At 41.6% G+C, this 17,510-nt stretch overlaps 1 protein-coding gene across 2 annotated transcripts in view; it reads left to right on the forward strand.

Moving 5' to 3' along the window:
- Positions 1 to 5,426, forward strand: part of NOCT (nocturnin) — a 33,608-nt gene extending 28,182 nt beyond the window's left edge. For both annotated transcript variants that reach the window (XM_017884031.1, XM_017884032.1), the window contains exons 2-3: positions 1,307 to 1,576; positions 3,377 to 5,426. In XM_017884031.1, the coding sequence (XP_017739520.1) occupies positions 1,307 to 1,576; positions 3,377 to 4,212 (1,106 nt within the window). In that variant the 3' untranslated portion in view covers positions 4,213 to 5,426. The remainder of the gene's footprint in view (positions 1 to 1,306; positions 1,577 to 3,376) is intronic.
- Positions 5,427 to 17,510: the final 12,084 nt, after the last annotated feature.

The following is a 17,510-nucleotide window of genomic DNA, read 5'->3' on the forward strand; positions in this document are numbered from 1 at the left end:
TTTTTTTTTTTTTTTTTTTTTTTGAGACGGAATCTCACTCTGTCGCCCAGGCTGGAGTGTGCAGTGGCAGATCTCAGCTCACTACAAGCTCCGCCTCCCGGGTTCACGCCATTCTCCTGCCTCAGCCTCCTGAGTAGCTGGGACTACAGGCACCTGCCACCAAGCCTGGCTAATTTTTTGTATTTTTAGTAGAGTTGGGGTTTCACCGTGTTAGCCAGGATGGTCTCAGTCTCCTGACCTCGTGATCCGCCCGCCTTGGCCTCCCAAAGTACTGGAATTACAGGCGTGAGCCACCACGCCCGGCCACAAATAGTCTTTTTTTTTTTTGTCTTGCTATGTCACCCAGGCTGGAGCGCAGTAGAGTGATCTCAGCTCACTGCAACCACCATCCCCTGGTTCAAGCGACTCTCCTGCCTCAGCCTCCTGAGTAGATAGGATTACAGGCACACACCACCACACCCGACTAATTTTTTGTATTTTTGGTAGAGACGGGGTTTCGTCATGTTGGCCAGGCTGGTCTCAAACTTCTGATCTCAAGTGATCCACCCAACTCAGCCTCCCAAAGAACTGGGATTACAGGTGTGAGCCACCATGCCCAGCCTAGTCTTCTAAGTTCTTATTAAGATACATAGAAAAAGGAATGTAGATTTTGTTAAGCCATGCTCTTTTTTTAAGACTGGGTTTATAAATTACAAAGACAAATCCTAGGTTAGAAGAGGCCATCAAGATCAAGGTATTTCTTCCTTAAAAGGATGAGTTTTCATTGTTAATCAGAGGCTAGTTTTAATGGTAGTACTTAAATTAACTGTCCTAGTAGAAAGCTGGAACCTGGAAACTCCTTTATTCTGCCTCTGTAGAAATGGCTTTATATGCCAGGCGTGGTGGTTCACACCTGTAATCCCAGCACTTCGGGAGGCCAAGGCAGGCGGATCACCTGAGGTCGGGAGTTCCAGACTAGCCTGACCAACATGGAGAAACCCCATCTCTACTAAAAATAAAAAATTAGCAGGGGGTAAAGGTGCATGCCTGTAATCCCAGCTACTTGGGAGGCTGAGGCAGGAGAATTGCTTGAACCTGGGAGGCAGAGGTTGCAGTGAGCCGAGATGGCGTCATTGCACTCCAGCCTGGGCAACAAGAGCGGAACTCCGTCTCAAAAAGAGAAAAAAAAAGAAATGACTTTATACATGAATATGGCAACAGTTGAGCTCCTGGTTTCTGTGGACAGTAAATGTTTATCTTACAGTTGTGCTGGGCGAGAAGTCAGGAAAAGGAGCTGAATGTGTAATTGTGATTTCTTTTTCCGTAGCGTGTTCCATGGGAACCGGTACAAGCAGACTCTATAGTGCTCTCGCCAAGACACTGAACAGCAGCGCTGCCTCCCAGCACCCAGAGTATTTGGTGTCACCTGACCCAGAACATCTGGAGCCCATTGATCCTAAAGAGCTTCTTGAGGAATGCAGGGCCGTCCTGCACACCCGACCTCCCCGGTTCCAGAGGGATTTTGTGGATCTGAGGACAGATTGCCCTAGTACCCACCCGCCTATCAGGGTTATGCAGTGGAACATCCTCGCCCAAGGTATGCCCGATGCTTCTGTGCCTGTGCAGTCAAGTTTGCTGTGACTGCCTTTCTGCTTCTGCACATCCTCAGGTCACTGATGTATGTGGAAGGAAGAGGTGTGGGCAGATGGAGGTGTAGAAGGATAGGGTGACTAGAACAGCATGGAGAGCTCCTAGAAGAGGTTAAGACAGGGAGTCATCTGGGTTTTTTGTTGTTGTTGCTGTTTTTTGAGACGGAGTTTGACTCTTGTTGCCCAGGCTGGAGTGCAATGGCGCAATCTCAACTCACTGCAACCACCGCCTCCCGGATTCAAGTGATTCTCCTGCCTCAGCCTCCTGAGTAGCTGGGATTACAGGCATGCGCCACCACACCCAGCTAATGTTGTATTTTTAGTAGAAATGGGGTTTCTCCATGTTGGTCAGGCCGGTTGCGAACTCCTGACCTCAGGTGATCTACCCACCTCGGCCTCCCAAAGTGCTGGGATTACAGGTGTGAGCCACTGCACCTGACCTGGTTTTTACAATTAAAGCAAGTAACTCACGGTTTATTCTTTACACCTTCCATGTTTGTGGACTATCCAAGAACAATGAAAGTCTGTCTACTTCCCAGCAGATCCAAATTTGAAGGACCCTACCTTTTATTAGACAGTTGAATATAACAGCCTCAAACTTTCTGTTGCCCCCAGCTTTCAGTCCATAGCACCACAATACCATTTGCAGGGAAGAAATTGGGTAACAGAACTTTATGCAGAAAATGGCAGCTCTGTGTGGGTGGTGGGGAGTCTAGGTATTTTTGTGGCCATATTATTCATACTTATTTATGTAACTTGAGAACAAAATGATGTTGCTTCAGTTCTCTATTACTTTGTGGCCAGGCGCGGTGGCTCACGCCTGTAATCCCAGCACTTTGGCAGGCTGAGGTTGGCAGATCACCTAAGGTCAGGAGTTCAAGACCAGTCTGACCAACATGGTGAAACCCCATCTCCTAAATATACAAAAAGAACTAGCTGGGTGTGGTGGTGCGTGCCTGTAATCCCAGGTACTCAGGAGGCTAAGGCAGGAGAATCACTTGAACCTGGGAGATGGAGGTTGTAATGAGCTGAGATTGAGCCACTATACTCCAGCCAGGGGGACAGAGCGAGACTGCGTCTCAAAAAAAAAAATATATATATATATATATACACGTGTATATACGTGTGTGTGTGTATGTGTATATGTGTGTTACTTTGTTATGGTAGAAAGGATTTCTTTCCTGGGTCTGCCAAATTAAAAAACAGATGTGTCAATCAACTTTATATAGCAGTTGAGATTTTAAGAAAAACAAGGGCCTGATTTTTTTTTTTTTCCTGGAAAATAAGAGGAGATTCCGTGACTTACCAATATTAGATTCTTTTTCCATAAAATAAGTCCCATTCATTCTGAGTAGTGTCTATAATAGTCAGGGTTAAAACTAATACTTGGCGTTAAATATTTGGTGTTTAAGAAAAGCAAAAAAAAAAATTTTTTTTAATTGACATTTATTTCATTTGACATAGCTTAGATCCCTGGGACTGCAAAGCAGTTTCCTTAAGTAAGATCTTGATATCCTGGAATATAGTTACATGAAATAGTTCTGAAACAAAAGATCTGTTGTGTGCTTCATCCACATAGTGAGAGGTGATTTAGTTTGGATGGGGTAGTACAGTTTGGACAGAGAACCACTCCAAGCATCTGAAGCAGAGGAAGCATTCTGAGGGTCTTGAGTGATGCCAAACCTCCTGGGTACTTTGAAGTATATGGTTCTGTAAGAGCTGACAACTGACTAGCTTTTTCTTTTCAGCTCTTGGAGAAGGCAAAGACAACTTTGTACAATGCCCTGTTGAAGCACTCAAATGGGAAGAAAGGAAATGTCTCATCCTAGAAGAAATCCTGGCCTACCAGCCTGATATATTGTGCCTCCAAGAGGTGGACCACTATTTTGACACCTTCCAACCACTCCTCAGTAGACTAGGTTATCAAGGCACGTTTTTCCCCAAACCCTGGTCACCTTGTCTAGATGTAGAACACAACAATGGACCAGACGGCTGTGCCTTATTTTTTCTTCAAAACCGATTCAAGCTAGTCAACAGTGCCAATATTAGGCTGACAGCCATGACACTGAAAACCAACCAGGTGGCCATTGCACAGACCCTGGAGTGCAAGGAGTCAGGCCGACAGTTCTGCATTGCTGTCACCCATCTAAAAGCACGCACTGGCTGGGAGCGGTTTCGATCAGCTCAAGGCTGTGACCTCCTTCAGAACCTGCAAAACATCACCCAAGGAGCCAAGATTCCCCTTATTGTGTGTGGGGACTTCAACGCAGAGCCAACAGAAGAGGTCTACAAACACTTTGCTTCCTCCAGCCTCAACCTGAACAGCGCCTACAAGCTGCTGAGTGCTGATGGGCAGTCAGAACCCCCATACACTACCTGGAAGATCCGGACCTCAGGGGAGTGCAGGCACACCCTGGATTACATCTGGTATTCTAAACATGCTCTAAATGTAAGGTCAGCTCTCGATCTGCTCACTGAAGAACAGATTGGACCCAACAGGCTACCTTCCTTCAATTATCCTTCAGACCACCTGTCTCTAGTATGTGACTTCAGCTTTACTGAGGAAACTGATGGACTTTTATAAATACTTGCTTTTGTCTTTTTAATCACAAGAGTCTTAACGGGATGTTTCAGGAAACAAATAGGATAAGACAATGCCAGAGGAAGGATAGAAACATGGGAAGTTTCTATCGTTTCATTTTCTGTTTCCAGCATGCCCTTGGAAAATACTCCCTTTAGTTCACAGATCTTTTCAATTAAAACCTATAGCAAAAAAGGTGTTTGCACTCCAATTTTGGCTTGTATTGTTTTCTTTTCCTTGATATTACATTTTGATCATTTAAGGGCATTAAATTGGTTTGTTTTGGTCAGGTGCAGTGATTGCTCATGCCTGTAATACCAGCACATTGGGAGGCTAAGGTGGGAGAATCACTAGAACCCAGGAGTTCAAGTCCAGCCTGGGCAACATGGCACGAGACCCCATCTCTATTTCTAAAATAATAAATTTGGTTATTTTGAAGCTTTTTCAGTTTGAGGATGCTATAAAAACTCAGACTTGCTTGAATCTTCCATAATAGTATGTAGGAGCAATTTCTCTAAACAGCATTTTAAGTTATTTGTGGGTTTTTAAAATGTCAACAATATGCATGGCAATATTTATTTTTTATATCTTCATATAAAATTAAGTAAATAAATTATAGCATTATGAACATTTTAGAACCATGCAGGAGAAGTTATAGAGAAAGTAATTTATGGTAATTTTCATAAAGCTTTAAAATATTTTCATTTGGGCTGTAACAAAATGAGTGCAAAGGAACTATTTAGCCTGGAGGGGCTTTTGTTATTTAAATGTCAGATTTCTTTGATACATTCTTCAAAAATAATCCTTGTGCTGCCTCTACGTTCCCTGTTACTGTGTTTCTTGAAGAGATTCCAATTAGTTTTCAATTATTTAATCAATTAGTTTTCATTATTGTATTGCTGTTACATATTTAAACTTTGCCATTGGAATAATATTGGTATACATTTGATATTAGTCACTCGATGTCATCATTATTTGTATTGGAATATGCTATTCACAATAGGTTATTTAGAAGCCGTATGTTGCAGTGGCCAAGAGAGTCAGTAGGACCTTCTTTTCAGAGATAGGAAACTTTCTAGAAAGCCTGTTAATGGGCTTTCATTGAAATTTCCTAAGATAGCCAGATACTATGATTCAAAATAATCTAGAAAAAAGAATGTAAAAAAAACCTGGGTCGGGTGTGGTGGCTTACGCTTGTAATCCCAGCACTTTGGGAGGCCAGGGTGGGTGGATCAGCTATGGGGTCAGGAGTTCGAGACCAGCCTGGCCAACATGGTGAAACCTCATCTCTACTAAAAATACAAAAATTAGCTGGGCTTGGTAGCGGGTGCCTGTAATCCAGCTACTTGGGAGGCTGAAGCAGGAGAATCGCTTGAACCTGCGAGGTGGAGGTTGCAGTGAGCCGAGACCGCACCATTGCACTCTAGCCTGGGCAACAAGAGTGAAACTGTCTCAAAAATAAAAAACAAACAAACAACCTGGAATTCTCTTCCATCAGAAATAAAAGTACAAATTACAGGTAAAGCCTCTTCCAAACAAAATAACTTACTGGTAATAGATATTTTAATTTGTGAGTTGTAAATACATAAGATTAATAAATGGTCTTTTAAAGCTAGTGCTTTTAATGTCTTTGTAGTCCAAAAAGAATCTGGGAGTAGATTTTCTCCTTTAATACTGTTTTATCGTAATGACCCACATATATCCATTCACACACAGAGCCTTCACTGTAAAAGTGAACGAAGATAGATCTGTAGCTGCAAGTTGACGGCACTTACGCTCTCTGTGTATATGGTAGCTGCAACAACATCCACTGAAATGGATCCTTCATTCTGTAATAGAACCACTTTTAAAACAAATGAGGTTTTCAGAAGTAACATAGTATGCACACAATTTTGGGGCTACTGGAAAGAATGACAAGCATGAGAACATCTACCAAATGTAGAATTGGTTCAGATTTTAGCATGACTAATTGCTAGTCATCTGTTGTTGAGAACAATACTGATTTGAATACTCATTAGTGCAGATACATTGTATACCTACCCCCAAATATTTCAACCTGAAGAGAAACCATGGCAGCCTTAAGTAAATAAATCTGGAGGAGAATGAAAGTCAATGTTTGAGTTTTAAGTGTTGTCTGCCAACAAAATTAACAGGGTATGAGTTGAGAGCAGGCATATGGGTGCATGGGCATGCCACTGGACAAAATCGGTTTTGGAAACACCAACATATGATTGGTATGTTATTATGAGTTAAGGGGATTGGAAAAAATCCATAGTGAAACTGAGTTATCCTTGCTAGTTATCACTGCAGGAGATTGAATCCTTACTTCACTGATGCATTTGCCTAAAGTATTTATGTTCTGTGAGTTACCAGGAACTGAAAAAGAAAAACAGTCATATGTGAGCCTTCTATGTAAGGATTTTTTAGTAGTGTATAAATCTTCCTAGGTTGCTTTTGTCTTTTGAGACAGGGTGTTGCTCTGTCATCCAGGCTGCAGTGCAGTGGTGTGATCATGGCTCACTGTAGACTCTACCTCATGGGCTGCAGTGATCCTCCCACCTCAGCCTCCCGAGCTGCTGGGACCACAGGTACATGAAACCATGCCCGGCTAAATTTTTTTATTTTTTGTAGAGATAGGGTTTCACCATGTTGCCCAGGCTGGTCTCAAACTCCTGGGCTCAAGTGATCCCTCCTACCTCCACCTCCCAAAGGGCTGGGATAACAGGCATGAGCCACTGTGCCCCACCCCAAGTTGCATGTTCCATGCATAGATCCCTTATTCCATCCATATGTACCGTTCATTCTGCTTTTCCTATTATACCCTATGTACTATTTTGTTTCTGGTTTTTATTTTTCTATTTTCCCATTTACTGTTTTGTTACTGAGTCTCAAGGTAAATTGCAAATTTGAAGAGGGAGTAGGAGCGGCATGAGTTTTGGTTTCCTTCACGCCACATTTCAGTAGGTACCGTATGTAGTACATGGTGGTAGTAATGACTGACTGAATTGTTTATTTAAATAAGGCATTATGGTGTATACATATGATGAAATTAACATTTGAGTTCCTTTGACTAAGAGCTTTATATAGGGTCTTAAAACTATAGACGGGCTCAAAAGGTCAAAATAGTTTGAGCAAAGTGATAGCTAATAAATAGTAGCTGAGTCAAGATTCAAACCCAGGTCTATCTTGACTCCACAGTACTTGCTTCTTCCCCACCACCGTTTCTCTGGCTTTGAGTGAACACAAATGGAGAACAGACGTTGCAGTGTAGCAAGAGATTTGTTAAACATGGTCAAATGGTCAAACGTGTAAGTCAAATACACATGCAGTATCATACATACAGTATTAGACTACAAGAAAGATTGGTGGCTGAATACTGGAATATAATGGATTTCCAGTGTTTTGTTGTTTTGTTTTGTTTTTAAGATGGAGTCTCACTCTGTTGCCCGGGCTGGAGTGCAGAGGTGCAATCTCAGCTCACTGCGACCTCTGCCTCCCAGGTTCAAGTGATTGTCCTGCCTTAGCCTCCCTAGTAGCTGGGATTACCACCATGCCCAACTAATTTTTGTATTTTTAGTAGAGACGGGATTTTACCACGTTGGCCAGGCTGGTCTCGAACTCCTGACCTCAACTGACCCACCCGCCTCGGCCTCCTACAGTGCTGGGATTACAGGCGTGAGCCACCACGCCTGGCCCGGATTTCCAGTATTCTGATACAGTAAAGTCTAGTTTTGTCCAAAGTAGAACATTTGATACTGTTTGCATACTTCAATGGTAGTTTTTAAAGGCAGTAGGCCGGGCGCTGTGGCTCAAACCTGTAATCCCAGCACTTTGGGAGGCCGAGACGGGCGGATCACGAGGTCAGGAGATCGAGACCATCCTGGTGAACACGGTGAAACCCCATCTCTACTAAAAAAACACAAAAAACTAGCCGGGCGAGGTGGCGGGCGCCTGTAGTCCCAGCTACTTGGGAGGCTGAGGCAGGAGAATGGCGTAAACCCGGGAGGCGGAGCTGGCAGTGAGCTGAGATCCGGCCACTGCACTCCAGCCTGGGCAACAGAGCGAGACTCCGTCTCAAAAAAATAAATAAATAAATAAATAATAAAGGAAGCAGTAAGAACAGCTACTCTGGTATTTCAAATTAAAGGCAAAAATTGATGCAAATATTCTGTATTCAAACCATTTTTAAAACAGCCAAGATTTATAATGAAGGGAATGTTGCATATAGTTACATATATATGCATTACTCATTACTTATCATATGTGTTAGACTTGAGGAAAGATTCCCAAGAATTAAATGCTAAAAAAGAGGTAAAACTAAAACATGATTTCAGTTTTAGAAAAGGCATCCAAGAAATGAATGTGCATACGTAAGAAGCTCTCATCAACTCTTTCTTTAAAATGACATGTATAAAAATATAGGACAGGCAGACTTTTTACCTGGAGTGCATAGATACTAGGAAGAGATTTCTGAGCCATGGTCAAACACCAGAACGGCAAAGGCCTGAAACTAGGGCATGTAAAATAAGAGGAGGGAAAAGCAACATGTCAAAGGGCACAGGCTGTAACTGAAAAGACTTAGCTGTCACCAGTGTGACCCTGAATGAGCTGCTCCATCTCTAGAGTCTAAGTTTTCTCCATAGAGTATATTATTGTATCTGCCCTCTCAACCTCATGGATTTGTGAGATCTGTAAAATAATATAAATTTTAAATACACATTGTAAGTCAGAATAATAATGGCTAAGTTTCAAAACAAAAAAGGGAAGGGCCCTCTGTATTTCATGTCATAACAACCCACTCCTAATATTTTCACCAAAGAGAATAACCCTTCAATTTGAAAGGGCAGAACTAATACTGTTTATAGAAATTTAAGCCCAAAATAGGCAGAAGGGCTGACTGAATGGCGAAAGATTGGTTGGTTGGTCTTTTCTACCCAGTTGTTCCTCTAGGCAGATGTGAGGTTGTGGGCTACTGCTTAGGTTCTTCAATTTCGAGAGGTTGTCAGTTGTACTTTGATTTGTAATGTAGAAAGATCTGCCTTTGAATGACAAAACAGAATACCCACAACTGCAGCCCCTTGTCCCCATATTTCTTTGGAAAACTCAATTCTGGGAAAACATTCATGTAAGATTAGTCACGCAGACAGCAAAACCCTTCTTGACAGAATGCTAGGCAAAGCCTTGCGTCTCCTAAGCATCTGGTAAACTTGGACTGTATGAATCTCAACTGGTTAACTTATCTTTATTGGCTGCCAATATATTCAAAGCCAGTATATAGCTGGATTTTAATGACTGTAACACTTTACAGCATATATTCTGTGTATTAGTTTTCTTTTGTAATTTATTTGAAATTCTTTTTCACTGAAATTTCTTGTACCTGTTTATTTTTGTTGACTTTCATTTGTTCTATATGTAAACTATCTGAAACTCTTGTAGCAATAAAGCAGGACACTGATTAAATATCTTGCCACATTAAACAGGGTCAGGCTTCAAGATCCAGACAACTTGCACACAAGAATAGAAACTTGCATACACGTGGAAATGGGCTGGGTGTGGTGGCTCATGCCTGCAATCTCAGCACTTTGGGAGGTTGAGGTGGGTGGATCACCTGAGATGAGGAGTTCGAGACCAGCCTGGCCAATATGGCAAAACCCTGTCTCTACTAAAAATACAAAAATTAGCCGGGCATGTTGCAGGTGCCTAATCCTACCTATTCCAGGATGTGAGATGGGAGTATTGCTTGAACCTGGAAGGCAGAGGTTGCAGTGAGCTGAGATCAAGTCACTACACTCCAGCCTGGGTGACAAAGCTAGAGCTAGACTGTCTCCAAAAAAAAAAAAAAAAAAAAAAGGAAGAAGGCATAAGACTGGACATAAGGAACATGTCTGACATCTGATTCTGGTTTCCACAGAGTGGGTGGTAAGCCTGCTGAGAACACCCAGCAAAGTTCTGCAATATTTAAAAAGTCAGTTTGTGGGAAAGGATTATTACATGATAGAACACACTTATTCAGAAGCTAAGCTTGTTTCCCTCCCTGCAACCCCCACCCCCACTTTTTTTTGGATGGGAGTGAGTGGGGTTTCAGGCTAAAACTCAACTGGGAGTCAGAGGGTGAATTCTTTGCAGGTCTGCCACTGACTATCTGAACCGATGAGTCAAAAGTTTTCCTTCATTTGTAATAAAGGAATAATCTCTAAGTTTTCTTAAAATTCTGATTTGAATTTTAAATTCAAATCAGAATTACTGCTGCCACTGCCCAAAAATATTTGGGAAAGTTTTTTTTGTTTTTTTTTTTTTTTTGAGACGGAGTCTCGCTCTGTCGCCCAGGCTGGAGTGCAGTGGTGCGATCTCAGCTCACTGCAAGCTCCTCCTCCTGGGTTCATGCCATTCTCCTGCCTCAGCCTCCCAAGGAGCTGGGACTACAGGCGCCCACCACCACGGCCGGCTGTTTGTATTTTTAGTAGAGATGGGGTTTCATCATGTTAGCCAGATGGTTTGGATCTCCTGACCTCGTGATCTGCCCACCTCGGCCTCCCAAAGTGCTGGGATTACAGGCGTGAGCCACCGCGGCCAGTGGGAAACTTTTTGGAACTGCTTCCATATGTTTTATGAAGCTCTTAAAAAATTTGTGTCAATCTCATAGCCACATCTCCATTTGAACCAAATATGACATTACCTAGCTTGATTCACATCACATTAACTTCAAATGACACAGTTCTTTTTAAAACTAAAATCTTCAACAGGAAATTTGTCTCTATTAAATATATGTAAAATTTAGATCCTCCTCTAAAAGCCATTTATAAGTATTTTGAATGATAACATTATTAGAATTAGCATATAGCTTTCCAGAGTAATTTCTCTGAAGAGACAAGGCACATTAACTTGATGTACTGTTTCATAAGACTCTTATAGAGTCATCCCAATTAAAGACATGTCAAATGTAAGAAAAAGGCTTTAGAGTTGATAAAATACACAGTATGCAGGTTTTTCAAAAGCCATTTGTAATAATATATCTCAGACTACCTTTTTCCATTTTTGGAACACTTGGAACACAGAACCCTAAATGTTAAAGCTTTCCTTATTGTAACTATAAGGCAGTGGTTCTAAAATGTTGCTGCACAATGAAATCACTTAGAGATATTTTAAAAACAAAGATGCCTGGCTCCCTTTCCCAAACACTGATGTAATTGGTATCAAGTAGAAGCTAAGACACAGGCTTACGAAAAGCTTTCCAGGTATTTCTAATGTGAGGCAAAGTAACCACTGGATTCAAGTGAATTAGTGTCCTACAACTCAGAAGTAATTTGGAGATTATATAGATTCGTATTTTTCCTTTTTGGGCAGTGACAGTATCACTTACCTGAAATAGACAAGTTTCTCAAAGTTAAGATACAACAGTGCAGGCCGGGTGTGATGGCTCATGCCTATAATGCCAGTACTTTGGGAAGCCGAGGCAGGTGGATCACCTGAGGTCAGGAGTTTGAGACCAGCCTGGCCAACATGGTGAAACCCCCTCTCTACTGAAAATGTAAAAAATTAGCCGGGCGTGGTTGTGCATGCCTGTAATCCCAGCTACTCAGGAGGCTGAAGCAGGAGACTCATTTGAACCCAGGAGGTGGAGGTTGCAGTGAGCCAAGATGGCACCAGTACACTCCAGCCTGGGCGACAGAACGAGACTGACTCAAAAAATAAAGATTCTACAGTGCAATGGATGTGAACAATTATCGTGGGAGAAAGTAACTCTGCTGCTAGTTTACAGCCTGTTTATAATTCACAGCTTTGTTGTCTTTGATATGCAGTATTTTGCATTAAGCAATTATGGGGGGCTTTTTTGGTTTTTTTTTTTTTTAGATGGAGTCTCGCTTTGTCGCCCAGGCTGGAGTGCAGTGATGTGATTCGGCTTACTGCAACCTCCGCCTCTCAGGTTCAAGTGATTCTCCTGCCTCAGCCTCCTGAGTAGCTGGGATTACAGGCGCCTGCCACCACACCCTGCTAATTTTTTGTATTTTTAGTAGAGAGAGGCTTTCACCGTGTTAGCTAGGATGGTCTCGATCTCCTAACTTCGTGATCCACCTGCCTCGGCCTGCCAAAGTGCTGGGATTACAGGCACGAGCCACACATCCGGCCAAGCAATTCTGTTTTACTTGTATTTTCACTTTGGAAGCTGTGATGTACTGTTTTTTAGTCTTGAACCCAAAGCATTACTACTGAGTTGCAGTGTTCAGAAAGACAGTTGTGGGTGCTCAAATAAGTCTCCCTGCTGCATGTGAGTGTTTCAAAGGTTTGGAGGTGTGACGCAGATAGGAAGCAAATCAGTGCCCTTGTAAAGGGTTAGCAGTATCTTATTCTACCATTAGGGCTGGCATCACAGTGTACTGAGTTCCTACAGAATATGTTTTAATTATGGGGGATGGTGACTGTAACAAAGGGGTTGAAGACTAGATGAATCACAACCACTGAAGACTTGCAGTACTGTGAATGGTTAAAAGCTACAATAAAAGGAAAAGTTGCTTTGATAGCTGTGGAACTAAAGGGTTACTCTTGCCTCCCAAAAACAAAGTGCTCTGTAGTACCCTCATAAAAGTAGGATAGGAGACTTAAAGCAAAAGCATCATAGGAGACCTTATAAATAACCCCAAGGCCAAAATTTTGTCTTTAGTTTGTCTTATTAGAAATTAGACATGACTTGTTAATGTGATCAGAAATGTACACTCCCGAGTGTATGCTGTGTCAGACACACCAATGTACCAAGTGCCCCACCCCTTACATTCTGGCTTCACCACCACACCTCACTGGAACTGCCCTCTCATTGTCAGTGGAATCTCAGTGGCTTTTCTTTTTTTTTTTTTCTTTTTTTTTTTTTGAGACGGAGTCTCGCTCTGTCGCCCAGGCTGGAGTGCAGTGGCCGGATCTCAGCTCACTGCAAGCTCCGCCTCCCGGGTTCACGCCATTCTCCTGCCTCAGCCTCCCGAGTAGCTGGGACTACAGGCGCCCGCCAGGTCGCCCGGCTAGTTTTTTGTATTTTAGTAGAGACGGGGTTTCACCATGTTAGCCAGGATGGTCTCGATCTCCTGACCTCGTGATCCGCCCGTCTCGGCCTTCCAAAGTGCTGGGATTACAGGCTTGAGCCACCGCGCCCGGCCGGCTTTTTCTTTAGCCTGATTTGTTTTGCCTTTCTTTTTGCACTTGATGTTGGCGCCATATCCTGAAATGTTACCTTATCTGTCCTGTTTATTCTCTATGAATAGTCCTTGACTTCCGTTGCTGATTCTTTTTTTTCTCCCCCAACCTATCTTTATATACTTTACTCTTTCTAGTCTTTAAGTTCTGAGCTCACTCACAGATCACTCCCCAACCTGAATGGTTTCCACGCCTATTTCAGAAACTTTTATTTTGATGTCACCTCACATCTCAGCAAATAAAACTGAACTCCAACATAGGTGAAGGAGGAATGGGTTGTTCAGAAAGAAGCCATCAATGGATGGCTCATGAGGTATGAATGCCTAGAATATTTGGAAAAAAATAAAATATTATAGCCCAGGTAAGTCTAACAGAGAAGTAGCAAGAGAATGAAGCTTGGGGAGATAGGCAGAGCCCAGATCAAAGGACTTTAATTGCTATGCTTAGGCATATCTTTTTAGCAAGAGATGCCACTGAAGAATCTGAAGCAATCACAAAGGTTCATGACTGATGAAAGCTGCATTTAGAAAGCTTTCAACTGGTAGACTGGAGAATGGATTAGAAGGAAACTTGGTGAGACAAAGAAAGACAGGGAGGATGGAAGAGAAGGTATTTAGAAGGTACCATGAGTAGAAATGTGGTTAATGATTACAGGAGGTAAAGTATCTAGGATGGCCCCCAGGTTGCTTCTAGCATGAGTAATGGGTTGCTGGTATTATTTACTGGGCTAAGAGAAACAGATTTTTTTTTTTTTTTTTTTTTTTGAGACGGAGTTCTCCACTGCGTCGCTCCAGGCTGGAGTGCAGTGGCCCCGCGAATCGCAGCTCCACTGCAAGCCCCGCCTCCGGTTTAGCCATTCCTCCCTGCCTTCAGCCTCCAGGAAGGTAGCGTGGGCTTACAGGCCGCCGCGCCACCTCGCCCGGCTAGTTTTTTTTTTTTGGTATTTTTTAGTAGAGAACCGGGGGTTCCCCACCGTGTTCAGCCAGGATGGTCCTCGATCTCCTGACCTCGCTGATCCGCCGTCTCGGCCTCCCAATAGTGCTAGGGATTACAGGCTTGAGCCCACCACGCCCGGCTGAGAAACAGATTTTGGAGGGAAGAGAGCTCAATTGGATACTCCGGAAGAAATAGCCAGTGGCAATTAGATAAACCCACCTAAGACAGAGTAGTGCCTGCTTCAGCAGCACATATCCTAATACTAGACCAATACAGAGATGAAACACAGCCCCCGCGCAAGGAGGACACACAATTCCATGAAGCATTCCAATGGAAAAAAAAAATCGACAGCGTCAAAGTCTAGGCTTTAACAATAGATTTGGTAGTAAAAACCACAGGCATGGGTGAGATTATCTAACAATTATGTTAGTGAAATAATAACAGTAAACGTCCAATAAGAGTGTTTTCTATGTGCCAGACACTAGTTACAAATCCTTAATATATTAACTCATTTAATCCTTAAAACAATTCTATGAGGAAAAGAAGCCCATAGGCAGAAAGAACAAAGAAAAATTAAGTTGGTTAGGCAGGAAGTAAACATGGGAAACCAAATGAGTTTTGAGAAGTAGGCATGAGATTAAGTGAACCAAAGTGTCTGTTTAATTTGACAACTTGTTATTGGAGATCTCACGGAGAACTGTTTCTAAGCAAGAATTCAGACTGCAGGCTATTTGAAGAAAAAGAAGGGACAGAATGATAGGCTATTAATTGTTGCAGCAAGGAGACCAAGTAGGTGTAAAAGGGAGATGCTGAGTACAGGAGGAAGGGCACCTCCTTCCTGAGACAGGTGGTAAGGATGGATGTTGGAGTAAGTAAATCATCTGTAGCAAGGGGTCCAGGAATGGAGGGAATTCACAGCTCATGACCAAGTTCTCTGTATAGAGCTATACTGGTTATCTGGTGAGAAAGGTAGTGAAGGCTGGAATTGTTGCTGGAAAGTGACCTAAAGAATAAACTGATAGACTACTGATCATAATTTAAAGATCTAGTAAGGCTGGAAAATGTAGTAGCATCAAGCCAAGGTTATGTGGGCTTTTTTCCCTCTAATAGACTGGACACAAAAAAGCAACTATAAATTATGTTGATTTATAGTTTGAAAGGTCTGAGATTAAAAGCCAAACATTAAAAGGGCAGGAAGGATGGGGGTGAGGCACGTCATTGATAATTTCAGGGGTGAGGCATATCATTGATAATTTCAATCTGCAACATTCTGATCAGTATATACTGTCAATATGTATGTTTCCAAGTCTAGACTTTTTTTTTCTTTGAGACAGAATATCGCTGTCACCCAGGCTGGAGGGAATGCAGTGGCATCATCTTGGCTCACTGCAACCTCCACCTCCCAGATTCAAGAGATTCTTGTGCCTCAGACTCCTGAGGAGCTGGGATTACAGACATGCGCCACCACTCCTAGATAATTTTTCTATTTTTAGTAGAGACGGGGTTTCACCATGTTGGCAAGGCTGGTCTCAAACTCTTGGCCTCAAGCAATCCACCCGCCTCGGCTCCCAAAGTGCTGGGATTACAGGTGTGAGCCACTGCACCTGGCCCCAGGCCTAGACTTTAGATGTGCTTATTATCAAAGAGAAAAAAAATTCCAATAGAGTAGCAGAGGTAGCTAAATAGCCCTGGTTTAACCCTGTTAGAACTGATTAAGAATCTAGCATAGAAGGAAAGTCTTTAAGCATGTGACTTACATTCTCAGCAAATGTTCCCAAAATCAATAAATGTCTGACCCGAGTGTCTAATATGCTTAGCACTTGGGGAGAGGGGTAGATATAGCATAAAATAATTGTTGCTCTAAATGACTATTATGGAAGACATGACTAAACAAATGAAGTCACAGTGCAATAAACAAGATAATACACTTAAGTGCCAAAGCACTTAATATCAATTTTCAAACCTGAAATATTTTGGAAATGTTTTAAAAGGAGGTAGAATTTGAAAGTAACTCCCAAATGGGAAAAGAATCAAGTGAGTTTTTCTTTGAGCTTTTGTATAAAAGTATCTTCAACACATTTATGGAAAAGTTTAACAGATTACAAAGGGAACTGTTTAAACAATCTCTGACCTAAGTAGTATGTGATCAAATGCACGAATAAAAGACAAAAAATATTAAGTATGATTTCATCTAAATTTCTAAAAGATATAAAAATAGACACCTTTTCTTTGTAGTAGAAAAGAGCATTAAGATATGTAGTGACAGATAGTAGTGAAATTACATAGTTTATGTAATCCTTCAGATACCTTAACTTCCTAATCTGCAAAAGGGCTAGAAGAATAATTGTTCTTTTTATCCACAAAAGGTCTGATTGTGAAACAAATGGTTTGAAGTGTTTTATAAATATAAATTCTTTAAGTGCAGCCAACTAAAATACTAAATTCATTATGTCAAGCAGAACATTATAGTTCATCATTACAACTAGAAAGAAACTGGCAACATGCAGATATTTGCCAAATATTAATATAATGGAACAAAACAGAAGTAGAATTTCTTCATGCAGTAGTTGGGAAGGAGAAATAGAGATGTTTTATCACTTCTTAACTACAACACGTCTATGCTGGCTTTTAAATATTGTTAAAAATATCACCAGAGACCAAAACAGAAGATAAATTTCATTTCTATATTTCAGAAAACCTACTTGAATACACTTTGAAACAAGAGTACAACAAAATAGAATATACTTCAAATGTTGAATATACAAACTATTATAGTTCAAATCTGAACACTGGTATTTCCCTCATAAACTTCAACTGAAAAAAAGAAAGAAAGAAAGAAAACTCCAGGTTTAGAGCTACCTGACAAAAATTCATGCTGAGCCTGAACTTCCAAGTGACAGCAGAACTGAAAATGATATGTCTGCACAAATGCCAGGGCTGAGTGACACAGGCATGTTACAGCAAAAGGCCAGAGCCAACTGTTAATCTGTCCACAATTAAGAAACTGACAGACTTAAACTACCATATAAAATGTTACATGTAAATTCTATAACAATACTGTGCTAGGTACAAGATTTTTAAAATTTTTCTTTTAATAAAAAAGCTTTACACAAACAAGCCATTAGCTTATTTCAAGAAAGAAAACCGAAAATTAGTCTAAGGCCTTTGTTTTAAATCAGCTTAAG

The sequence above is a fragment of the Rhinopithecus bieti genome, unplaced genomic scaffold, assembly GCF_001698545.2.
Source record: "Rhinopithecus bieti isolate Rb0 unplaced genomic scaffold, ASM169854v2 scaffold_13709, whole genome shotgun sequence".
NCBI classification, from domain to species: domain Eukaryota; kingdom Metazoa; phylum Chordata; class Mammalia; order Primates; family Cercopithecidae; genus Rhinopithecus; species Rhinopithecus bieti.